The sequence below is a fragment of the Hyperoodon ampullatus genome (genome assembly GCF_949752795.1).
Source record: "Hyperoodon ampullatus genome assembly, chromosome: 20".
In the NCBI taxonomy this organism is placed as follows: Eukaryota; Metazoa; Chordata; class Mammalia; order Artiodactyla; family Ziphiidae; genus Hyperoodon; species Hyperoodon ampullatus.
The window spans coordinates 24,602,377-24,621,129 of record NC_136933.1 but is presented as its reverse complement, the minus strand read 5'-3'; the positions used below and the strand labels follow the sequence as shown (position 1 = coordinate 24,621,129).

General features: G+C 39.9%; 1 protein-coding gene across 1 annotated transcript; it reads right to left on the bottom strand.

The window, feature by feature from the left end:
- Nucleotides 1-2,936: 2,936 nt before the first annotated feature.
- RWDD4 (RWD domain containing 4) lies at nt 2,937-17,333 on the bottom strand (the record flags this gene model as incomplete). Its single annotated transcript, XM_079726775.1, has 7 exons — nt 2,937-3,133; nt 6,599-6,648; nt 8,576-8,693; nt 10,014-10,161; nt 10,268-10,377; nt 14,234-14,314; nt 17,310-17,333. The coding sequence occupies 7 exons, from the start codon at nt 17,331-17,333 to the stop codon at nt 3,101-3,103; spliced, it is 564 nt and encodes a 187-aa protein (XP_079582901.1). The 3' UTR covers nt 2,937-3,100.
- Nucleotides 17,334-18,753: the final 1,420 nt, after the last annotated feature.

Genomic DNA, 18,753 nt, shown 5'->3' with positions numbered 1-18,753 from the left:
GGATTGATAGAGGAAACCCAGGAAGAAAATGATCACACCTCTAGAAATGGTGGTAAAATTGAACTAATTTTCTTATTTTTGGTTCTTATCAGTATGAAATTAAAGCTATTAAAATTATTTATTTATTTACTCAGGTATTAGCTCTTAGGTGTTCTCTTCAGTTCTTCATATAAGCAAAAACTGTAAATCTGTAATAATGAAAATTCTTGCAGGACAAAGTCATTAAAAAAAACCCTACTCTAAATCAAACGTTTTGCTCCTTTCCCATTATACTATGCAATGTGGCTTTAATTGGTCTTTGGTAATAATGCAAAATTAATGACAAACGTTATTAGCACTCTGAAAGGCATATTTTGTCTTTTTAAAAATTAACGGTTTTCATATAAAATTTGTTCCATCAGCAGCTTTCAAACTTTTTTCACCATTACTCACTTTAAGAAATAAATTTTACATAATACTTACACATACACACCCCAAAATACCCTTACAACATGTAGTATATACTGGTATTTTCTGTTTAATCCTATTCTAGTCCATTCCATTAGAAAAATTGCTGGTAAAGACACTCAATTAATTTCTTCACTAATGGATCACAAACTGCAGTTTGAAAAACACTTTAGATCATACATCACTTCCTGATTTTGTCAAATAATCAAAAACACTGAAATTCAGAATCATAGTTTACCAGGTAATTCCTACCAGATAACACCTCCTGTTCTGTTTTCACTCCACGGGGCTTCTTTGCAGGTCTGGATTGAAGGTGGGTTCAACATTTCAGAGTGGATTTGTGGTCATTTCTATCAGTTGTCCAGAGGTTCTACCCACCTGGTACCATCCTGGCTTGAGGGGTTTTTTGAGATTGTCCACATGGGGGAGGAATTTGGGCTGAAACCCAAGTATGAGATAACTTGTTATGGGTGCAGGAGATTACATGTATGTATACTGACATTTTCTGCTATACCCAGAACCAAAGTTCAAGACAAGAACTCTTCCTCAGGGCCCCCATGGGGGACAGGTCTCAGCCTCATGCATGCTGTGTATGTGTGCATGTGTTATGTCTCTCTACCCTGGGTTGATCCTGGACTTCATCTCCTGTCTTCTGGGCCCCCTGAGGCTGTGAAAACTGAAGCTGTCTTTAACCTCAAGGTTCCAACTTTCATTTAACTTTTTAGACTCTGGGTATATCTTCCCCTCTCATCAGTTCATTTAAAAAACCTTTTTTAGTCCAACATTTGGAACAGTTTCTAGCTGGATGGTACATCTTGTACCATAAGTCTGTGCAGTTATAGAACCAACAATTCTCTCTCAAGTGATGTGAAATAAAACATGTAGAAACATCACTGGGTGTAATTCAGATTTTATTGCTTATTATGTCATTCTATACAACTTTAGGTAAACAGACGTTGAGAAAATATACTGGGAGTATTAAACAGATGATGGCACTATTGATAAGAATATTCAAGTGTTTTACGTAAGGTAGGAAGAGGCACCGCTGCCACCATCACCCCCCCGAAATTTGTACATTTCATATAAAAACAGTAAAAATAGTTCATTGGCATTTAACTAGCATTATTCTTTGTAATCTATGAACCACGATATGCCTGAATAATTTCAGAATCTTCAGAGCAAAACAAAGCATTTTCTTCCACTAGCAGACATAGCAGTTTCAGTTTCTTTAAAAAACAAGCAAATCAGCACAACAAAAACTATACACACAACCCCAAAACAAAAAAGTTGGCATATTCCAGTGGTCCTGAATTTTGACGTTTCTATCATATTAATTCAAGAAATAAAATGTGATTCAGCATTTAAAAATGAGACAAGCTTCTTTACCATAGTTATACTTACTTTATAATTGAAACGATTTAACTGAAGCCAATGTTAACCCAGCAAAAACCATGGATATAACTCAAACTGCTCTTTTGATAAAGAAACTTCTTTAAAAGTTAACTATTCTTTAAAAACTCAGTCCCGAGCTGCACAGGTGTCATTGAGGAACCAACAACGGACTCTTCCAGAAACCACAGCAGCAGTTCTAAGTGCTTTTGAAGCTGGGGAGTATATACAGAATCACTGTAAATCTCACATACACATCAGTAACTTCCTACTAAAACAGCATTTGAAAGACTTCTATGTCTATTTTTACAAAGATGAGTGGGCTCAGACATACATTTGGATACTTGAAAAGAAACAATGCTTGAAATGTGGTTTTATGTGAAACCACTCAGAAGAACTCAGTTATCCAACAACTAAAAATACACAACAACAGATAAATAGGAATTTATGAAAACCACTGTCTCTAACAATATAAAAATTAAATATTAAGGCATCTTTTACTCCCATTTTGGTATATGCAGCAAAGAGAACGGTTTTAAATAGGAACCAGCACTTCTAGTCAAATGCTTTCTAATGTATTTGGCAGATTTGGTTTTTTTTTTTCTTTCTCCTATTCCACATACCATTGAAATCTCTCATGATCAAACATCATAATCCAAACCACGAGGAAAGTATAAACAGATATTCATTTATTAAAAAGCAGTTCACCCTTGAAAAATAAAAAGGAACTACAAAGAATATTATGTATAAAGTTCAAATACTAGTATTTAAATTTCTCTGAAGCAATTTACGCTTCAGTAATTAAGAGAAAGAAGGGATGAAGACGTAAAGACGAGACGCCTATTAAATATGGATCACGCTGTGAACTCACTGTTCACTCGGCCTTCTGCTCCATTGGGATGACAATGTGAAAAGCGCTTCATACTCCTTAAAAAAAATCACATCCACCAGAGTAAGATCACATAAATTAACACTGATGATTTATAATTCCCCATATTTGTCCATTTACAAAGGCCAACTGGCTTCATAAAGTATACTAAACAGGAACGTTTTCACCTTTTATTAAGGCAAGTTTGTGAAAGTAATTGAATACAACCAGATCTCTTCATGAGCTTTCAGCTTAAAACATTTTTTTACATAAGAAACATACAAAAAAATTGTTTTATAAAAAGCCACCTCAATACCAGAAAAGAGTAATGAAAGATTTCGAACCCAGTTTACTTTTTAAAGGATGCTGTTCCTCCCTCGTCTCAAATTCCAAGGGCTATTCATCATCTTTAGAGCCAGTTTTGCTTAACTATAAAAAAAGATGAAAGAAATATTCAACAAATTTAAGCTATCAGATTATTTGAGTTCACTAGTTCCACATCATATCAAGTCAACATTTACAGTTAACAGAACAACAGGCAACAAGGTTCAAGTAACTTGCACCATCTACAGTTCCCACCATATGGAAATACTTTTCAACTTTAGCCTCAGCTACTTTAAACAGGATTCTTTGAAAACATAACCTCAACAGAACAAGAGGGGTAAAAAAATCCCTTGAAGCTTTCCAAGAAATTGGAACCAAGAGTATACAAAAGGTACCATTTATAAAATGAACGATATTCTTCTATTTTTGTTTTTTTACAAACAATAAATTCTAAAATTTAAAAAATGTATAAAACACTTAAGATTTATCATCTTAACTACATAATCCTTACAGTTTTGAAAATGTGATACAAGTCTTAAACTGCGCTTCTCAAACATTTTGGCTCCAGGACCTCTTCCCAGTCTTAAAAATTGAGGATCCTAAAGAGGTTTTTTGTTTTTTAAAATGTACATTAGGGCTTCCCTGGTGGCGCAGTGGTTGAGAGTCCGCCTGCCGATGCAGGGGACACGGGTTTGTGCCCCGGTCCGGGAGGATCCCACATGCCGCGGAGCGGCTGGGCCCGTGAGCCATGGCCGCTGAGCCTGCGCGTCCGGAGCCTGTACTCCGCAACGGGAGAGGCCACAACAGTGAGAGGCCCGCGTACCACAAAAAAAAAAAAAAAAAAAATGTACATTATACCTACCTGCATTTGAAAAATGAGAAATTTAATTCATGTAAAAATAACAGGGGCTTCCCTGGTGGTGCAGTGGTTAAGAATCCACCTGCCAATGCAGGGGACGTGGGTTCCAGCCCTGGTCCTGGAAGATCCCACATGCCGCAGAGCAACTAAGCCCATGCGCCACAACTACTGAAACCTGCATGCCTAGAGCCCATGCTCTGCAACAAGAGAATCCACCGCAATGAGAAGCCCGTGCACCACAACAAAGAGTAGCTCCCACTCGCCACAACTAGAGAAAGCCCACGCGCAGCAACGAAGACCCAACGCAGCCAAAAAAAAAAAAAAGTAAATAAATAAAATAAATTTAAAAATAAATAAATAAAAATAACAATAATGACAACCCAGTCACATTTTAAAAATGAAAAACTGCATTTTCTAAAACAAAAAACCAAAACTTAAAGTGAAGAGTACTGTTGTTTTACATTTTTGCAAATCTCTTTATTATCGAGCTCAACAGAAGATAGGTGGGTTCTCACAAATCTGCTTCTATAGTAAGGCAGATATAATGGAAAATGTCCAACAAAAACACAGTCCAAGTACTAGGAACAAACGGAGTGAACACAGAAATGAACGTACTTAGATCCTAAACCTACTTACTATCTTAGAAAATTCTGGAAAACGGAAGAATATAAAAGTACACATTTCATTAGTGCTCTAATAGGAGAACGTAGTGATGGCATCATCACACTTCATGCAGCCTCTCGTAAATGCCACTGTACATGTGCGAGAGGAAGTGTAAAAAAGGCAGAAACACCTTACTATTTTGATGCAAATAGTTTGAACCTGACAGTCCCTCTGAGAGGGCCTCCAAAGACCACATGTGGAAACCACTAGCTTAGAGTAATGGATTCTGAGTCCAAACTGTGTCTAGGTGGTAAACTCCTTCTTAAAGATCTCTCTCCCATCTCCCAAGATTACTGGGTTATTTGAATTTTACTTTCCTTTTTGGCTTAAAATTCTAATTTACATTAAGAAGGTCTCTCTTAAAAACAAACTGGGGGCTTCCCTGGCAGTGCAGTGGTTAAGACTTCGCCTCACAATGCAGGGGGTGTGGGCTTGATCCCTGGTTGGGGAGCTAAAATCCCACATGCCTCACGGCCAAAAAACCAAAACATAAAAAACAAAAGCAATATTGTAACAAATTCAGTAAGACTTTAGAAAATGGTCCACATGAAAAACAAAAACAAAAAAACTGAAAACAACACTTCTGGCTCTCGGGAAAGAGGAGCATGATCACTTGAGATGACACAGATTATTCCCCTTTTCATGCTTGGCTGGGATGGGCCACACCAAAAAGATGGATCCTTACTCTGATTTGGGAGACAGCTCCTTCTGGAGCAGGCAGCATTTTAAGGGGAGAGCAGACTTAGCTGGGGAGATAAATACAGGTGCACCTGGGACAATGGTAAGTATCCATGAAGGATCAGTGGCGGGGGCCCAAGTCAATGAGGGAACGCCAGTGAAGCTTCACCCACACAGATCGCTTGTATAGGGTCAGCCTCTTCCCAGGAAGGCAAGAAGTAGTAAAGGCCGACCTCAAAATTTTGCGGGTTGGGTTCCAGATGACCGCAATAAAGCAAACATCATAATAAAGCGAGACACACGAATTTTTTGGTTTCCCAGTGCATATAAATGTTTACACTATACTGTAGTTTACTAAGTGTGCAATAGCATGATGTCTAAAAAAAGATGCACATACCTTAATAAAAAAATACTGTATTGCTAAAAAATGCAAACCATCATCTGACAATGCAGGATTGCCACAAACCTTCAATTTGTACAAAACAGTATCTATGAAGCAAGATAAAGTGAACTGAAATAAAACAAGGTCTGCATGTACTGTGTTTCTTTATTCCAGTTGTGGCTCATGGCTCCCTACTCTCAGGTAATATTTTTGTACTAGATTTTAGAAGCACAAAAATTACTTCAAATAGGTTCTATAGAAAAGGCATCCTATGGCCCAAACAGCTGGCTTCAAAATAAACTTTCAGAATACACTGCTTTTAAATTACCCATACTTGTCGGTCCTCATTAATCCTAATCCTGGATCATATTAATTACTCCACACAGCAGTAGTGACACTAATTGGCATGAAAACTCATTTCATGAAGTCCTAGACAGGGCATTAACTTACTGTATTAAGGATCAGTTGACGAGTAAAGCAAAAAAAAAAAAAAAACAGAGAGAAGGGGACAAAATGTTCCAAGTGGAAAGTAAACAATTCTGAACAACAAAAACAGAAAATCTTTCTTGACAATGGTGGGAAATTACATTTAGGGTCTGCCGTAAAAAAATACTTAACTTCTACTAAGAAATCAAAGCACTCCTTTTCATGACTTGTTTCAAATTCCATATTATCTATAATTTAGAGTCATATTTTAGTATGTCTATTCTTAAGATGTACTTACGTAAACAGGCACACTTTACTGTAGTTATAACTCATTTCTACAGATTTTCCATTATTAAAAAAGAAAACCTAAAACTGAGGGTGTAGGGAAGAGAAAAATGTGAAAGATATTTCAAAAATACTTACATGCTGAACGTGAAAAAGGAAACAGACATCCCAGTAAAATCCAAAGGTTGACGGGGAGAAAATGGAAGATATAAATTTCATTACTTGATGGCAATAACTGTAACAATTTTTTGAAGACTGAAATATAAACATTACATACCTTCACCACATCAACCCAGTTCCAACCTCGAGGAAGTTCTCCTTTGTGATCTAAAGGATGAAAACAGTAACTTTATATCTAAAACCAATCAGTAATATTTAAATTTAAATAAGATTTTATATACTACTCTACACAACAAATGTATTAGAAATTTAAATAATAAAAGGTCCTTGCTTACTAAAGTGAGAAGTTGTGTCAGTTTGCTCTTTTGTGAGTTAGTGCTCATACCAGGAAGCAGGCTCAAGACAAGAGGCCTTCTCAACACGTCTGCCTGCAAACCTAAGAGGAGGCCGGGCCAACTTATTTATTAACTGCTGTGCTCTGATAAAATATCCATTATTTAATCTGACATTCTTTAATCAGGGCTTTAATCTGTTGGGAGCGCTTAAAAGCAAGTTCAACCCTTTTATAAGAATTTATAGTTTATGAAGTAATTTCACTCTTTTAATAGAATATTCAAATTTGAAAAATAGTTTAATAAATGTAGTCTAAAAATTTTCAACTTAAAATGTCTTGATTTCCTCTTTGCTTAATGTATCTATATATGTCTCACTTTATGAAACCTTCAAAATCTGCATTCAAATCAAGGACACTAATTGTATAGTAAGAGAAACAGAAACTAACCCTGTGATTCTTATAGGAGAAAAGCTGTATCACTGGAGCTCAATTTTAGATGCTAATGGCTCTTTTCTCCTTCATGCCAATAAGAATCTTATCTCACTGGTTACTGGTTATAAGGGGGCACGGGGACAGATCCCCAATTTTGGTAACCAAAACTTACCCACAATGCCACAACTGTCCCATTAAAGTTTTATTTAGAATGCAAGTTTCAAGTCACAAGCTCCTGCACCATACTTATAGGAAGATAAGGACTTTTAGGTGGGCATCACCAAGGAGAGGGAGGTAGGGAGATAGTAATGAAAGGCAACAACTGTAGGTCATTATGTATGAAAGCAACAGTGACAAACTAACTGACATATATGCTAAAACATTCTGAAAAGAGATGAACCAAAATTCTAAAGAACAGATTATAATGGCTAACAATTTACTGCTTCAGTTGTTTATACTTTAATGCTGCTTCGACAGTAGGTATAATGGAGTCCCAGATTTTCTATTTCATAAACCAATACGATCTCAAAAAATGTATTTTGAGGGCCAACACGGTTGCTTTCTTTTTATTTTGCCACAAATGACATTAAACAAAACATAAACAACCAAAAACTACCATAACTTTATAAAAGAAAGGGTATTATTTTAAACCTCTTCACCAAAGCAAAAGGGTCACTTCTTTTAATAAAGGGCAGCTTGTAACCATACAGCCATAACACACACATACAGACGTTAAGTATACGTACACACTTGTGTATATGGATAGAAATATCTATACGCATACATGATGATAATGTCCTCATTTTCCTTAACTGGGAAAAAAGTTTACAGATTGATGTCAATTTGCAAAGTTTTAGGTTAAATAAAGAAAAAGGACCAAATATATATTCTTAAATCTTGTTGTATAAGTAAGTCAACTACAGATGAAAACATTAAATTATTTATTGTGTTAAGATCTGATGGTATACCAGACTTCATTTCAAATAAAAGCTATATTTCAAAAAAATTTCAAAAATACACTTATCTGTCATAAAGGTACACAAACAGGAAAATTCCAAACACGTCAGAGAGGGTACCAGTAGGACACACATCTGTACACTATTCTAATGGTCTACGATCTTCAGACTCATGTATAGTCACTTTGCCACTTTACCTCCTTCTCAAGTGTTTATCTCTTGTGGTAAAGTAGTAGCAAATATTTTCAATATACGTCTGTGACCTAAAACAGTCTCTGATCCAAATGTTCCAAGAATGAAGCGTACAGAGAACTAATCTTCTAAATCTAAATAGACTTAGTAAGCATCCATATCATACCAAAAAGCAACCCAGTTATGTGTGTTATAAAAGAAAAAAAAAAATAACACAAACCTGTTTTATCTGCCAGCTTTCGTTTCTGGGCTTTTGAAAGTTGTTCTTTTTTGTCTTTTTTCTTACTTGATGGGGCTGTGTTAGGAGTTTCAACCGAGATGATATTGCTTATGGACGTCTAGAAAAAAAGAACAAATTCTTAGACTCAAGCCTTAAAACTTACCAAATTACCCTAAATATGGCTATATCCTGAAATGAGTTGACAATTTTTAGGTTTGTGAAGTAAAAGAATCCTTTATTATTATATTCATTTATTAGATCAGGAACCTTAGCACATTATTGGTTTCACTCTCCTAAAAGTTCACATTGAAGGTCATAATATTAGTTATACTGTTATAACCAGGTCCCTGAGAAACAAGATCTGATACCAGGATTATGCTGAAGTTCTGAAGTGCCAAGGTAATTGTACAATTCAGTTAATGCGCTATTATTTGAAAGTTAAATATGTCTTTAGAAAAATCACATATGCCTTAGAACCTCCTGGTTCCCAGAGGAAATGAAGGAAATTTTTTAAATATCTGGGGTCATGTAGTCGGATAGACAAAACTTAAAATGCTTACTACGTGCCAAGCATTGCCGTAAATGTTGTACAGCTATCACTCATTTGATCCTTAGTACAATCTCACGAGGTAGATACTATTATAATCCCCATTTTACAAATGAAAAAACTGAGCACAGAGAGATTAAGAAACTGCCCAGTCACACAGCAAAGGAGTGCATGCTCAGGGCCGTGCGGTCTGGCCCCCGGTCCAGGAGCTATCGCCCTCCACTGCTTCTCCAGCTGCCTCTCAGTGTCCACTTGTGTTCATGGGGAACATGGAAGCCAGAACTGCTAGTGGCCTTTGGTTTACAAGACAAAACTCAACTGATACTGACCACTGAAAGTCTTGGAGTGCATGACTTGGTGCAAAGGGGTCTAACACATACCTGCTTAAGGTCATAAAAGATGATTATTTCCTAAAACAATTCTAGAAATAAAATAATTTTTTCCTATTTAATGAAGTCTCCTTAAGCTGCAACACTTTCCAATTGAACTGCGGCAGGACTACTTACGACTAAATAAGCCTCATGGAGAAAGTACGTAATTTCATATGTATTTCAGCACTATGTAAGAAACCTTCTATCTGAGCTTCATGAAGATGTTAAATAAACTTGAAAAAATATTTGGTTCTATACAGCTCAGTTTTGGCACACCCACGAAGTATTCTAGGCTTATGTAAAGGATAAAATCTAGAGAATATAATTTCATTTTTAAAGATAAGTAGACACTAAGAAATCTAAAATTCATTGTTCTTATTTAACTCAGATGTAACTATCATTTTAAATCTAACACAAAGTCTCCCTCCAATTTTTAAAAAATAATAACTAGTAAAAATGAATTACTAGCAGAGTAAAACCCAAACAAACAAAATATGGTGAAACTGAATCCCCTGCTCACAGCGGAATGAACAGGATGGTGATTCTCCATGAACTGTTCTTTATTGTCCTTGGCATATTCAAACAATGTGTAGGTCATGGCCGTCCCGAGATTGACTTCCACTGCTTCCTGTAACTTGGCTAATATGCTCTGCTTTACAGCTGACGATCTGCAATGCACAAGATATACATTGCTAAGAGCAAAGTAAGAGAGACAGTTACCCTGCCCCCGCCCCCCAACAAAAAAAAACCTCATGAAAACGAAACACTACTCACATGGTGTTGTTAAAAAAGGCGTTCATAGATATGATGGGAGGTGTCTGGGGATAGGTTTCTGTCCAGGAAATCTCTATTAGGAAGGCTTTGGGATCACCGTTCTCACCTATCTGAAGAAAAGGGAAATCTTAGGCTTGTAAAAAGTGCTACCAAGGCAGAATATTAAATGATGATCTTTAAAATGCAGACTTCTTTCCAACGCTCGTGTTCAGATCAGTCATGTCATATTTTGAAAAGTTCCGGGGTTATGGGCTAAGACCCAGCAGAGGGTGAGGGCTCAGTCTTTTATTAGTCTGTCTTTTAACTCACTCCTAGGCTGTTTTAAACAGCTTTAGCTGATGTCCATGGCCTGTCTCTCTCATCAGCCTTCCAATCTTTTCCAGCCCCAAGATTATGTCTGATACATGTATTTTTTTGTTTCATCAAAGCTTTCTGAGGACAAAGATAAGACATCAACTATGGGAACAAGAAGACAATGGACAAAAATGAAAATCCACAAACTTGAAACACCTCATTTTTGTCTTAAGTTTTCCAATTGCTTAATCATAAGAGGCTTGAAGAACAGGTAAATTGACATGCATTAGCACAATCCCAAGAAAGTAGAAAATGAAATGTAAAATTTATAGAAAAAAGGAAAGGGTAGAGAGATAAGGAAAAGGAGTGCCTTAGGCTGGACAGCAACTCCTGAAAAACTTTTTAAAAATTTTAGGGACTTCCCCGGTGGTGCAGTGGTTAAGAATCCACCTGCCAATGCAGGGGACACGGGTTCGAGCCCTGGTCCGGGAAGATCCCACATTCCGAGGAGCAGCTAAGACCATGTGCCACAACTACTGAGCCTGCGCTCTAAAGCCTGCGAGCCACAACTACTGGAGCCCACACGCCTAGAGCCCATGCTCCGCAACAAGAGAAGCCACTGCAATGAGAAGCCCGTGCACTGCAACGAAGAGTAGCCCCCGCTTGCCGCAACTAGAGAAAGTCGGCATGCAGCAACAAAGACCCAATGCAGCCAAAAATAAATAAATAAATTTATTTAAAAAAAGTTTTTTTTAATTGAGGTATAATTGACATACATTATATTACTTTCAGGTATACAACATGATTCAATATTTGTATATATTGCAAAGTGATCACCACAATGAATCTAGTAAACATCCATCACCACACATGGTTACAATTTTCTTTTTCTTGTGATGAGAATTTTTAAGATCTACTCTCTTAGCAACTTTCAAAGTACACAATAGGGTATTATCAACTGCAGTCGCCATGTTGTACATTACATCCCCACGACTTATTTACTTTATAGTTGGAAGTTTGTATCTTTTGATCACCTATTTGACCTGAATTTAAGATGTCTTTTCTATTTCTTTTGCTCTCCCCAGATTTTTATTTTGAAAACGTTTACAGAAAAACTAGAATAGAACAATGAACATTCACTGACACGTATCTTAGTCACCACATACCTATTATTCCACCTGCCTTCTCTTTCTTCCACTACAGGACCAACTCCCTTTCCCCAATGTATGTGATTTTTTTCCTTTGGCATTTGTTGAACCATTTGAAAGTAAACTGCAGACATCATGAAATGTCCTTAAACTAAAATATCCTAAGAATAAGGACCTTCTCCTTTATAACCACAAAACCATTATCACACCCAAGAAATTCAACATTGATACAAAAATATTATCTAATTCATAACTTATATTAAAAGTCACCAATCATATCTAAAGTGTCCTTTAACAAAGCACTCCCTCAACCCCCAAATCCATAATCTGTTGAGGATCGTGGATTACATCTGGTGGTCAGATCTCTTTATTCTGTTTTAATTTAGAACAGTCCCCAGTACCCACCCCACCTCCTAAATGTCTTTCATGACAAAAAGAACCTAGGCCAGTTTTCTTGTGTAAGTCCCCAGATCAGGACTGACTGTTTCCTCTGTTCAGATTCAGACTAAACGGCTTTGGTAAATGGCTTTGATAAAGATACTGGGTAGGCGATGTGGTGTACTCCCCCAGCACCAAATAATGAGGCACATAAGATCTTCCAGAATCATTAGTGGTGATACCAAGTTTGATCACTTGGTTAGGGCGATATTTTCCAGACCTCTTCAATGGAAAGGTACCTTTTTCATTTTGTAATTATGAAGCAATCTGTGGGTGATACTACAAAACCATGTGCATAGCTTGTTTCTCAACAACTTTTCACTCAAAGGTTTCAGTATCCATTAAGGATCCTTGCCTGAAACAACCATCACATTGGTTGTTGCAGAATGATGATTTTCGAATAAAACTATGGAATGATTCATGAATCCGCATCTCATTCTTGCACAGGGCAATGCTAATCTCTTCTCTAGTATTTTTAGTATATGTGCTGCTTTGTGGGTTTTTAAATACTTAATATCAAACATCAGTCAAAAGACTTAAAAAATGTTCACCCCAAATTGTTACTTGACTCACTTTTATTTTCTGACCACTAATGTTTTTATTCACATCTCCTTACCCTCAATCATACCCCACATCAATATAAGGTGAGGCTTAGAAATTAGGTCAAATAAACTTCGGGATCTGTTGCTATACTTACATAAGTTGATTACCTGCATAATGGACATCATCGGTTTATGCTTGTGTTTTAAGTAGAGATAATTAAAAAGTAATATAAGTGGTGGGTGGGATGAATTGGGAGATTGGGATTGACATATACACATTAACATGTATAAAATAGATAACTAATAAGAAGCTGCAGTATAGCCCAGGGAACTCCACTTCGCTGTACAGTGGGAAAAAAAAAGTAATAAAAGTTACTTGCTTTATGCAGTCACTAAATCCTTACTCAAAGTGTAAGTAGAAACAAACTGCCACACGCCTCACACTGTGTGTTACCCAAGAGACAAGACCACTACTGTCTTCAAGGGAGACAGACCTTCAGACAACTCACTAAACTGCAGCACTAGGAACAGTTCCAAAGGGGCAGAACATAGCATGAGGAAATGGGGACTAGTCGATTCTACTTTGAAGTCAGGGGACAGAGAGGAGACATGGCCCACGTACGTCACAGGGGAGGCTTGGGGTAAGCGTTAACGGAGGAGTAGGATGCATGATGGATGAGAGGCGAGGGCAGGAGCAAACAACGTGTCCCAAGGCAGAGAAGTAATGACAGTGCAGGGAAACATTTAACACGGTATCACGTCTAACAGACGCCAGTGCTAGCAAAGTCTGGAGACACAGTCCAAAGCGAACACAAGGCACTGGGTGTCAAGCTGAGGAGTTTAGCCCTCATTCTACAGGAATGGAGAAACCTTTTTAAACAAAGGAGTGGGATAACTCATTCCGTATTTCAGACAGCCAGCTAGTAGTAGCGGGAGGCCTAGTGGTGAAGCATCACCAGGGAAACTGCAGTTAAGAACAGAAAGGGGAGAGTCACTGAGAAGGCTGCTAACCTTGTCTGTGCAGGAACCCAGGGTGTGACCAGGACTCAGCCAGAACCAAACCCCAGGCCCTGTGACTCAGCTCACTGTGTCCAAATGTCACACTTCATTGCCCATAAATCCATCCTACAGGTCACATCAGAGTGTCCACCCGACAGGACACACACATGTCCTCAGGTCTCTAACATTAATCAATATGAGCTGTGGGAGCTTGGGAAGTTAGGACTGAGAAGGTACCTTTAAAATTAGAAGGTAAAACCACATAATTTCTAATGTTTCTTCTGTTTCTAACCTTTTAAAATTCTCTCACAATAAAAACGTTTATCTTAGTTTTTAAAAGTTTCTGAATTAAGTTTTCAAAAGTTGAAAATAACTCATGTCATGGTGATGAGTTTTCATTTAAATGCTTCAGCAAATCCAAAGACATAATAAATGTAAACCACTAAATTAAAACAAAACAAGACAAAAAACCCCCAGCATTTTAAAAAGCAACTTTCGTCTTTTCCAACAAAGTAGTAAGTGCTTCTATTCATGCCAGGTCTTACCCTATATTGAAATGAAACCGGACTTAATTCCCGGAAACTTTCGTCTCCTTCATAAATAGAACGCAATGCCTCCAGTTCCATCTGAAAGAAATGAATCACATGAGCGTTGTTTAGTCACATAAACGGATTAGAAATAGAGGATCTTTTGTTTCTGGTTCAAGTCCACTCAACAGCGTAAAACCTGGCTGACGTACATGTACATGGCGGTCGACGTTTATGACCCAGGCGCGTATACTAACACATCACAATCCTAATCCTTTCTTTAACACTATGCACCAGCCACCGCTAAGCATTTTGCAGTGGATTATCTCACTTAATTCTCACATCAATCCTATGAAGATCTTACTGTTTTCTCCTTCCTACTAGGGAGGAAAATAAGATTCAGTTTAAAGCAACTCCAGAGCCTGTGCTGTCTCACTCTGCTAAAGGCTAGCCTGGGGCAGAAAGAACATTAAACTTGCGGACGAGAAGTATGAAACACAGTCATTCCCCCTGATTTACACATACTATTTATATTTGTAATCCCTATCACAGAAGGATACAAAACTTGAAAAAACACTTATGGACAATAAAAAGAACTTTTAAAAAATGGTAGTTAGAAAGAGATTGACAAATCTGTCCAAGATGGGAAAAAGGACTGCAAGAGAAAATGTAACTAGCAATCCTTGGCTGGAAATACTTCTTAGAATGCTGTGGGCTTACAAATGAGAAGACCCAATCACTGTCGTGATTACTGACAAAGACCTCAGAAGAGGTAAAGAAAAGACTGCACTTCCGCAGATATTTTAGTTTTCAAAAAGATGCATGTTGAGAATTCTACAAACTACAGGATGGTGAGTTTGACCTACATGGACAACATTTTAAGACAGATCATTAAAGAAAGAGTTTGCGAGGACCCAGCAGAGTTAAGGAGTAGCCCCTACGACTTGGCAAGAATATGAAAAATAAGATACATGTTACAACCCTTCTTAGGGAGAGTGACTGGACTGGTACATTAGGGAAAGAGACAAAACAGTCCACCTGGATTTCAGCAAGGCCCCATGGGTTTCTCTTGCTACCTTCACAGAAAAAAAAAAAAAAAAAAAAGAATTCAAACTGGATCAAGGAATAACTGAGATGAGATTAGAAAAACAACATTACTCAAAATGTAGTGCTATCCCTTCTGTCCTTAAGCCTTTCCTATATTTCAATTAAATGACTTGGACAGGAACAAAAATCGGAGGCAGGCTTATCAAATTTGTGGATGACAATTTGATGGGATAGTGAATCATGCTGGCGGCAGAAGAAGAATTTTAAAAGCCCTTTAAAAACAATCTGGGCTTCCCTGGTGGCGCAGTGGTTGGGGGTCCCCCTGGGGACACGGGTTCGTGCCCCAGTCGGGGAGGATCCCACATGCCGCGGAGCGGCTGGGCCTGTGAGCCATGGGCGCTGAGCCTGCGCGTCCGGAGCCTGTGCTCCGCAACGGGAGAGGCCACAGCAGTGAGAGGGCCGCGGACCGCAAAAAACAAAAAATAATAATAAAAAAATAAAAATAAAAACAATCTAACAAGATGAAACTTTACAGGGTAAGAAGAACTTGTCCTTAGGTACCTAAACATACAGAGAAGATGAAAGACAAACTGCTCTGCATAAAGCATTTTAAGGGTTTTTGTTGACAGTAAATCTAACTGTAGAAAACTGCAATGCCCCAACTTTTTTTGTGTGTGTGCGGTACGCGGGCCTCTCACTGCTGTGGCCTCTCCCGTTGCGGAGCACAGGCTCCGGACGCGCAGGCTCAGCGCCCATGGCTCACAGGCCCAGCCGCTCCGCGGCATGCGGGATCTTCCCGGACCGGGGCACGAACCCGTGTCCCCTGCATCGGCAGGCAGAGTGTCAACCACTGCGCCACCAGGTAAGCCCAATGCCCCAATTTTAAAAAAGGAACATAAATAAACTTATAATGTGTCCACAGATACACAATTCCAGAAGAGTGAAGGAACTAAAAAGAATGAACAAATTGAGAAGAGCTAAAAGGAACCAGCTGGCACGAGAGAAGGAGGTCTGAAAAACTGGGCAGGAAAATGGTCTTCAAACATCTGAAAAACAGTCTTGTGGAAGAAGATGCTATTTTACTGTTAAATGGAGATGGCTGGTTCTCACCGCAGGAATTTCAATTCAGTAAATCTGAGCTAGAGTGCAGGTAACTGTTTTTCTAACAACCACCAAACGGTTCTAGGCGGTGGTCCATGGGCCAAACTTCGAGAAAGCTTACACTATACGCTCCATGCTACACAGTAAGAACTGTTCACGCCTTAGCTTAGAAACTCAACTGGCAAGAATATTTTAGAAGGATTCAGACATCACAGCTTGTTGAACTTTGGGTCTTCTTTAAAGGTAACTTCCAATACCGAGATTCCATGACATGTGTCATGTAAAAGTACTAACTTTCAAGCAGTATACTCTAAATGAAAGTGAACTCTTACTTACAACTCTAATATCATATGATTCAATGTCAAAGTGGCATTTCACGAGAAAATATCTGAGTGTAAACCATACAATTCCGGTAGTACATGGATGGTCAAACCAGACTTCGTATCCACTGAACAACTATCACATGGATATATTAAATGATTCCTTCCACCAAGCAATATGGCCAGAAGACACTAGTGTCATTATTTCCCTGCACCAGAAATTTAACTAACTCAATTACCTTTCTCTACCAGCCAACAGATTTTAAAATGTAAAGGTGATTAGATTCCCAAAGAATCTAACTCAGAACTAACTCAGAACACAGGCGCTGAACAACACACGGGATTTAAGGCGAGCCAAGTGCACCAGGTCGCGGGCCAAGGACACTCGCCCTCGTTATCAGGAGACCTGGGGGGAACCCCAGGGTTTGCAAAACTCAAAACTGCAGTGCGGGGGAGGAAGGGCAGAGGTGGTCTCTTACCCAGGTAGGCGCGCTGGGCCTCTGCGCGCAGGACACCCGCAAACTTAGGGCACCTCAGCCAGGCTGCCGTCGTAGAGGCGAGGGCACGTGCGGGGCCGGGGAGGGGCACCCCGCCTGCGCGGGAAAAGAGCGTCCACCCGGACTCACCTCCTGGTCCTCGTTGGCACTCATCGCGCCGGTCACGGGGCGCCTCTCGGGCGGACGGCGTTCGCGACAACGATAATAAAGCGAGGGCAGTGGCCCCAAGGCCGGGGCGTCCCTCTTCCGCGCCCTGGGGTGCTGAGGCACACCCTTAGCACCGCAGACGAGAGTCTCGCGGGTTCCCAGTCCCCGGAGAGCGCGAAGCCGTCAGCGGAGGATTGCAAGCGGAGACCCAGCAGCCTCTGCAACAGGCGAGCCAGCGAGTCGCAGGAGAAGCAGAAAGGCGGTAACGGCAGAGACCCCGCCCCCTCCCTCTCGCTTCTCCTATTGGCTCCTTCTCTCCCCGCCCCCAGCTCCTGCTCCTCTAGGAAGCGGAGCGTCTTCCTTACGTTTCGTGGAGCAGCGTAGAGTTCCGGGACGGCGATTGGCCTAGAGCGCTGTCAGTCAAGCCCAGAAAGTGCTTCCTGTGCCTGCGCGGATGGGCCCTGGGAAGTCTCGCTTGTGGGCACTGGCTCAGGGGCGGTGGCGGTAGGGACGGCCTCCGGCGTTTTGTGACACCCCCCCCTACCACCCCGCCTGCTTCCCCTGGTTCTCCCCCGGCTGGCGGCGACCGGCCACAGCTGCAGCGGGCTCGGGGCGTGCGGCCTGGGTGAGTCCGGGTCGGGAGACCAGTGGGGCCGGGCGAGACCGCCGAGGGAGATTGCTAGCGCTTAACGATGCTGGTTTGGGGGCCCTGTGATTTCGTACAGCATCAGCGAATGCATTTCTCTTTTAGTTTCTAAAGAAAAGACACACCTATTTCTAGGGCCTCCAGGTTTAAGGTGGGTAGGGGAGGAGAGGAGGAAGATAGCGTCTGCCTTTAGAGCTGCAGCGTTTCTTCATTGGAGCGACCGGAGCAGGATTCTGCGACCCTGGGGCGGTATCCTTTCTTAAGTTGGGCTGTTGCTTCACATCCTCAACATCAGCTTTCGTTTCACCATCCCGGCCCCAAACTGTCCTTCCTCTTTTGATTGTTTTGTAGTTGGACATCTTTGAATCCCATCCTTACTGGCCTTGTGTCCTGCATCCCGAACCTCCGTTAATTAAAAAATAGTGACTGCATTATTTTTTTTAACCTGCCACTTTTCGTTAGGTCACCTTTCTTTGCAGTCCGTCATTCTTTCTAAGGGTCTTATAATTTTATGACCACGCCAGCTTCCAGACGACTTCCATTGCGCTACAGGATCTCCCATCCAGAGTGTTCGCTTCCTACTTCTGCACCTCCTTCCAGGTCATAGTTTGGTTAGTTGCTTCATTGATTTTTTCCAGGAGATCTGGAAATTTCTCCTATAGGCTGTCATCGAGATCCAGACAACCTCTGCACTTGTCCTTTGCTGATATTCTTCCCATTTTTTGCCACCGAATAGGCACAGCCATTTCAAATGCCAAAGCTTTTAAGGTACAATGTGGC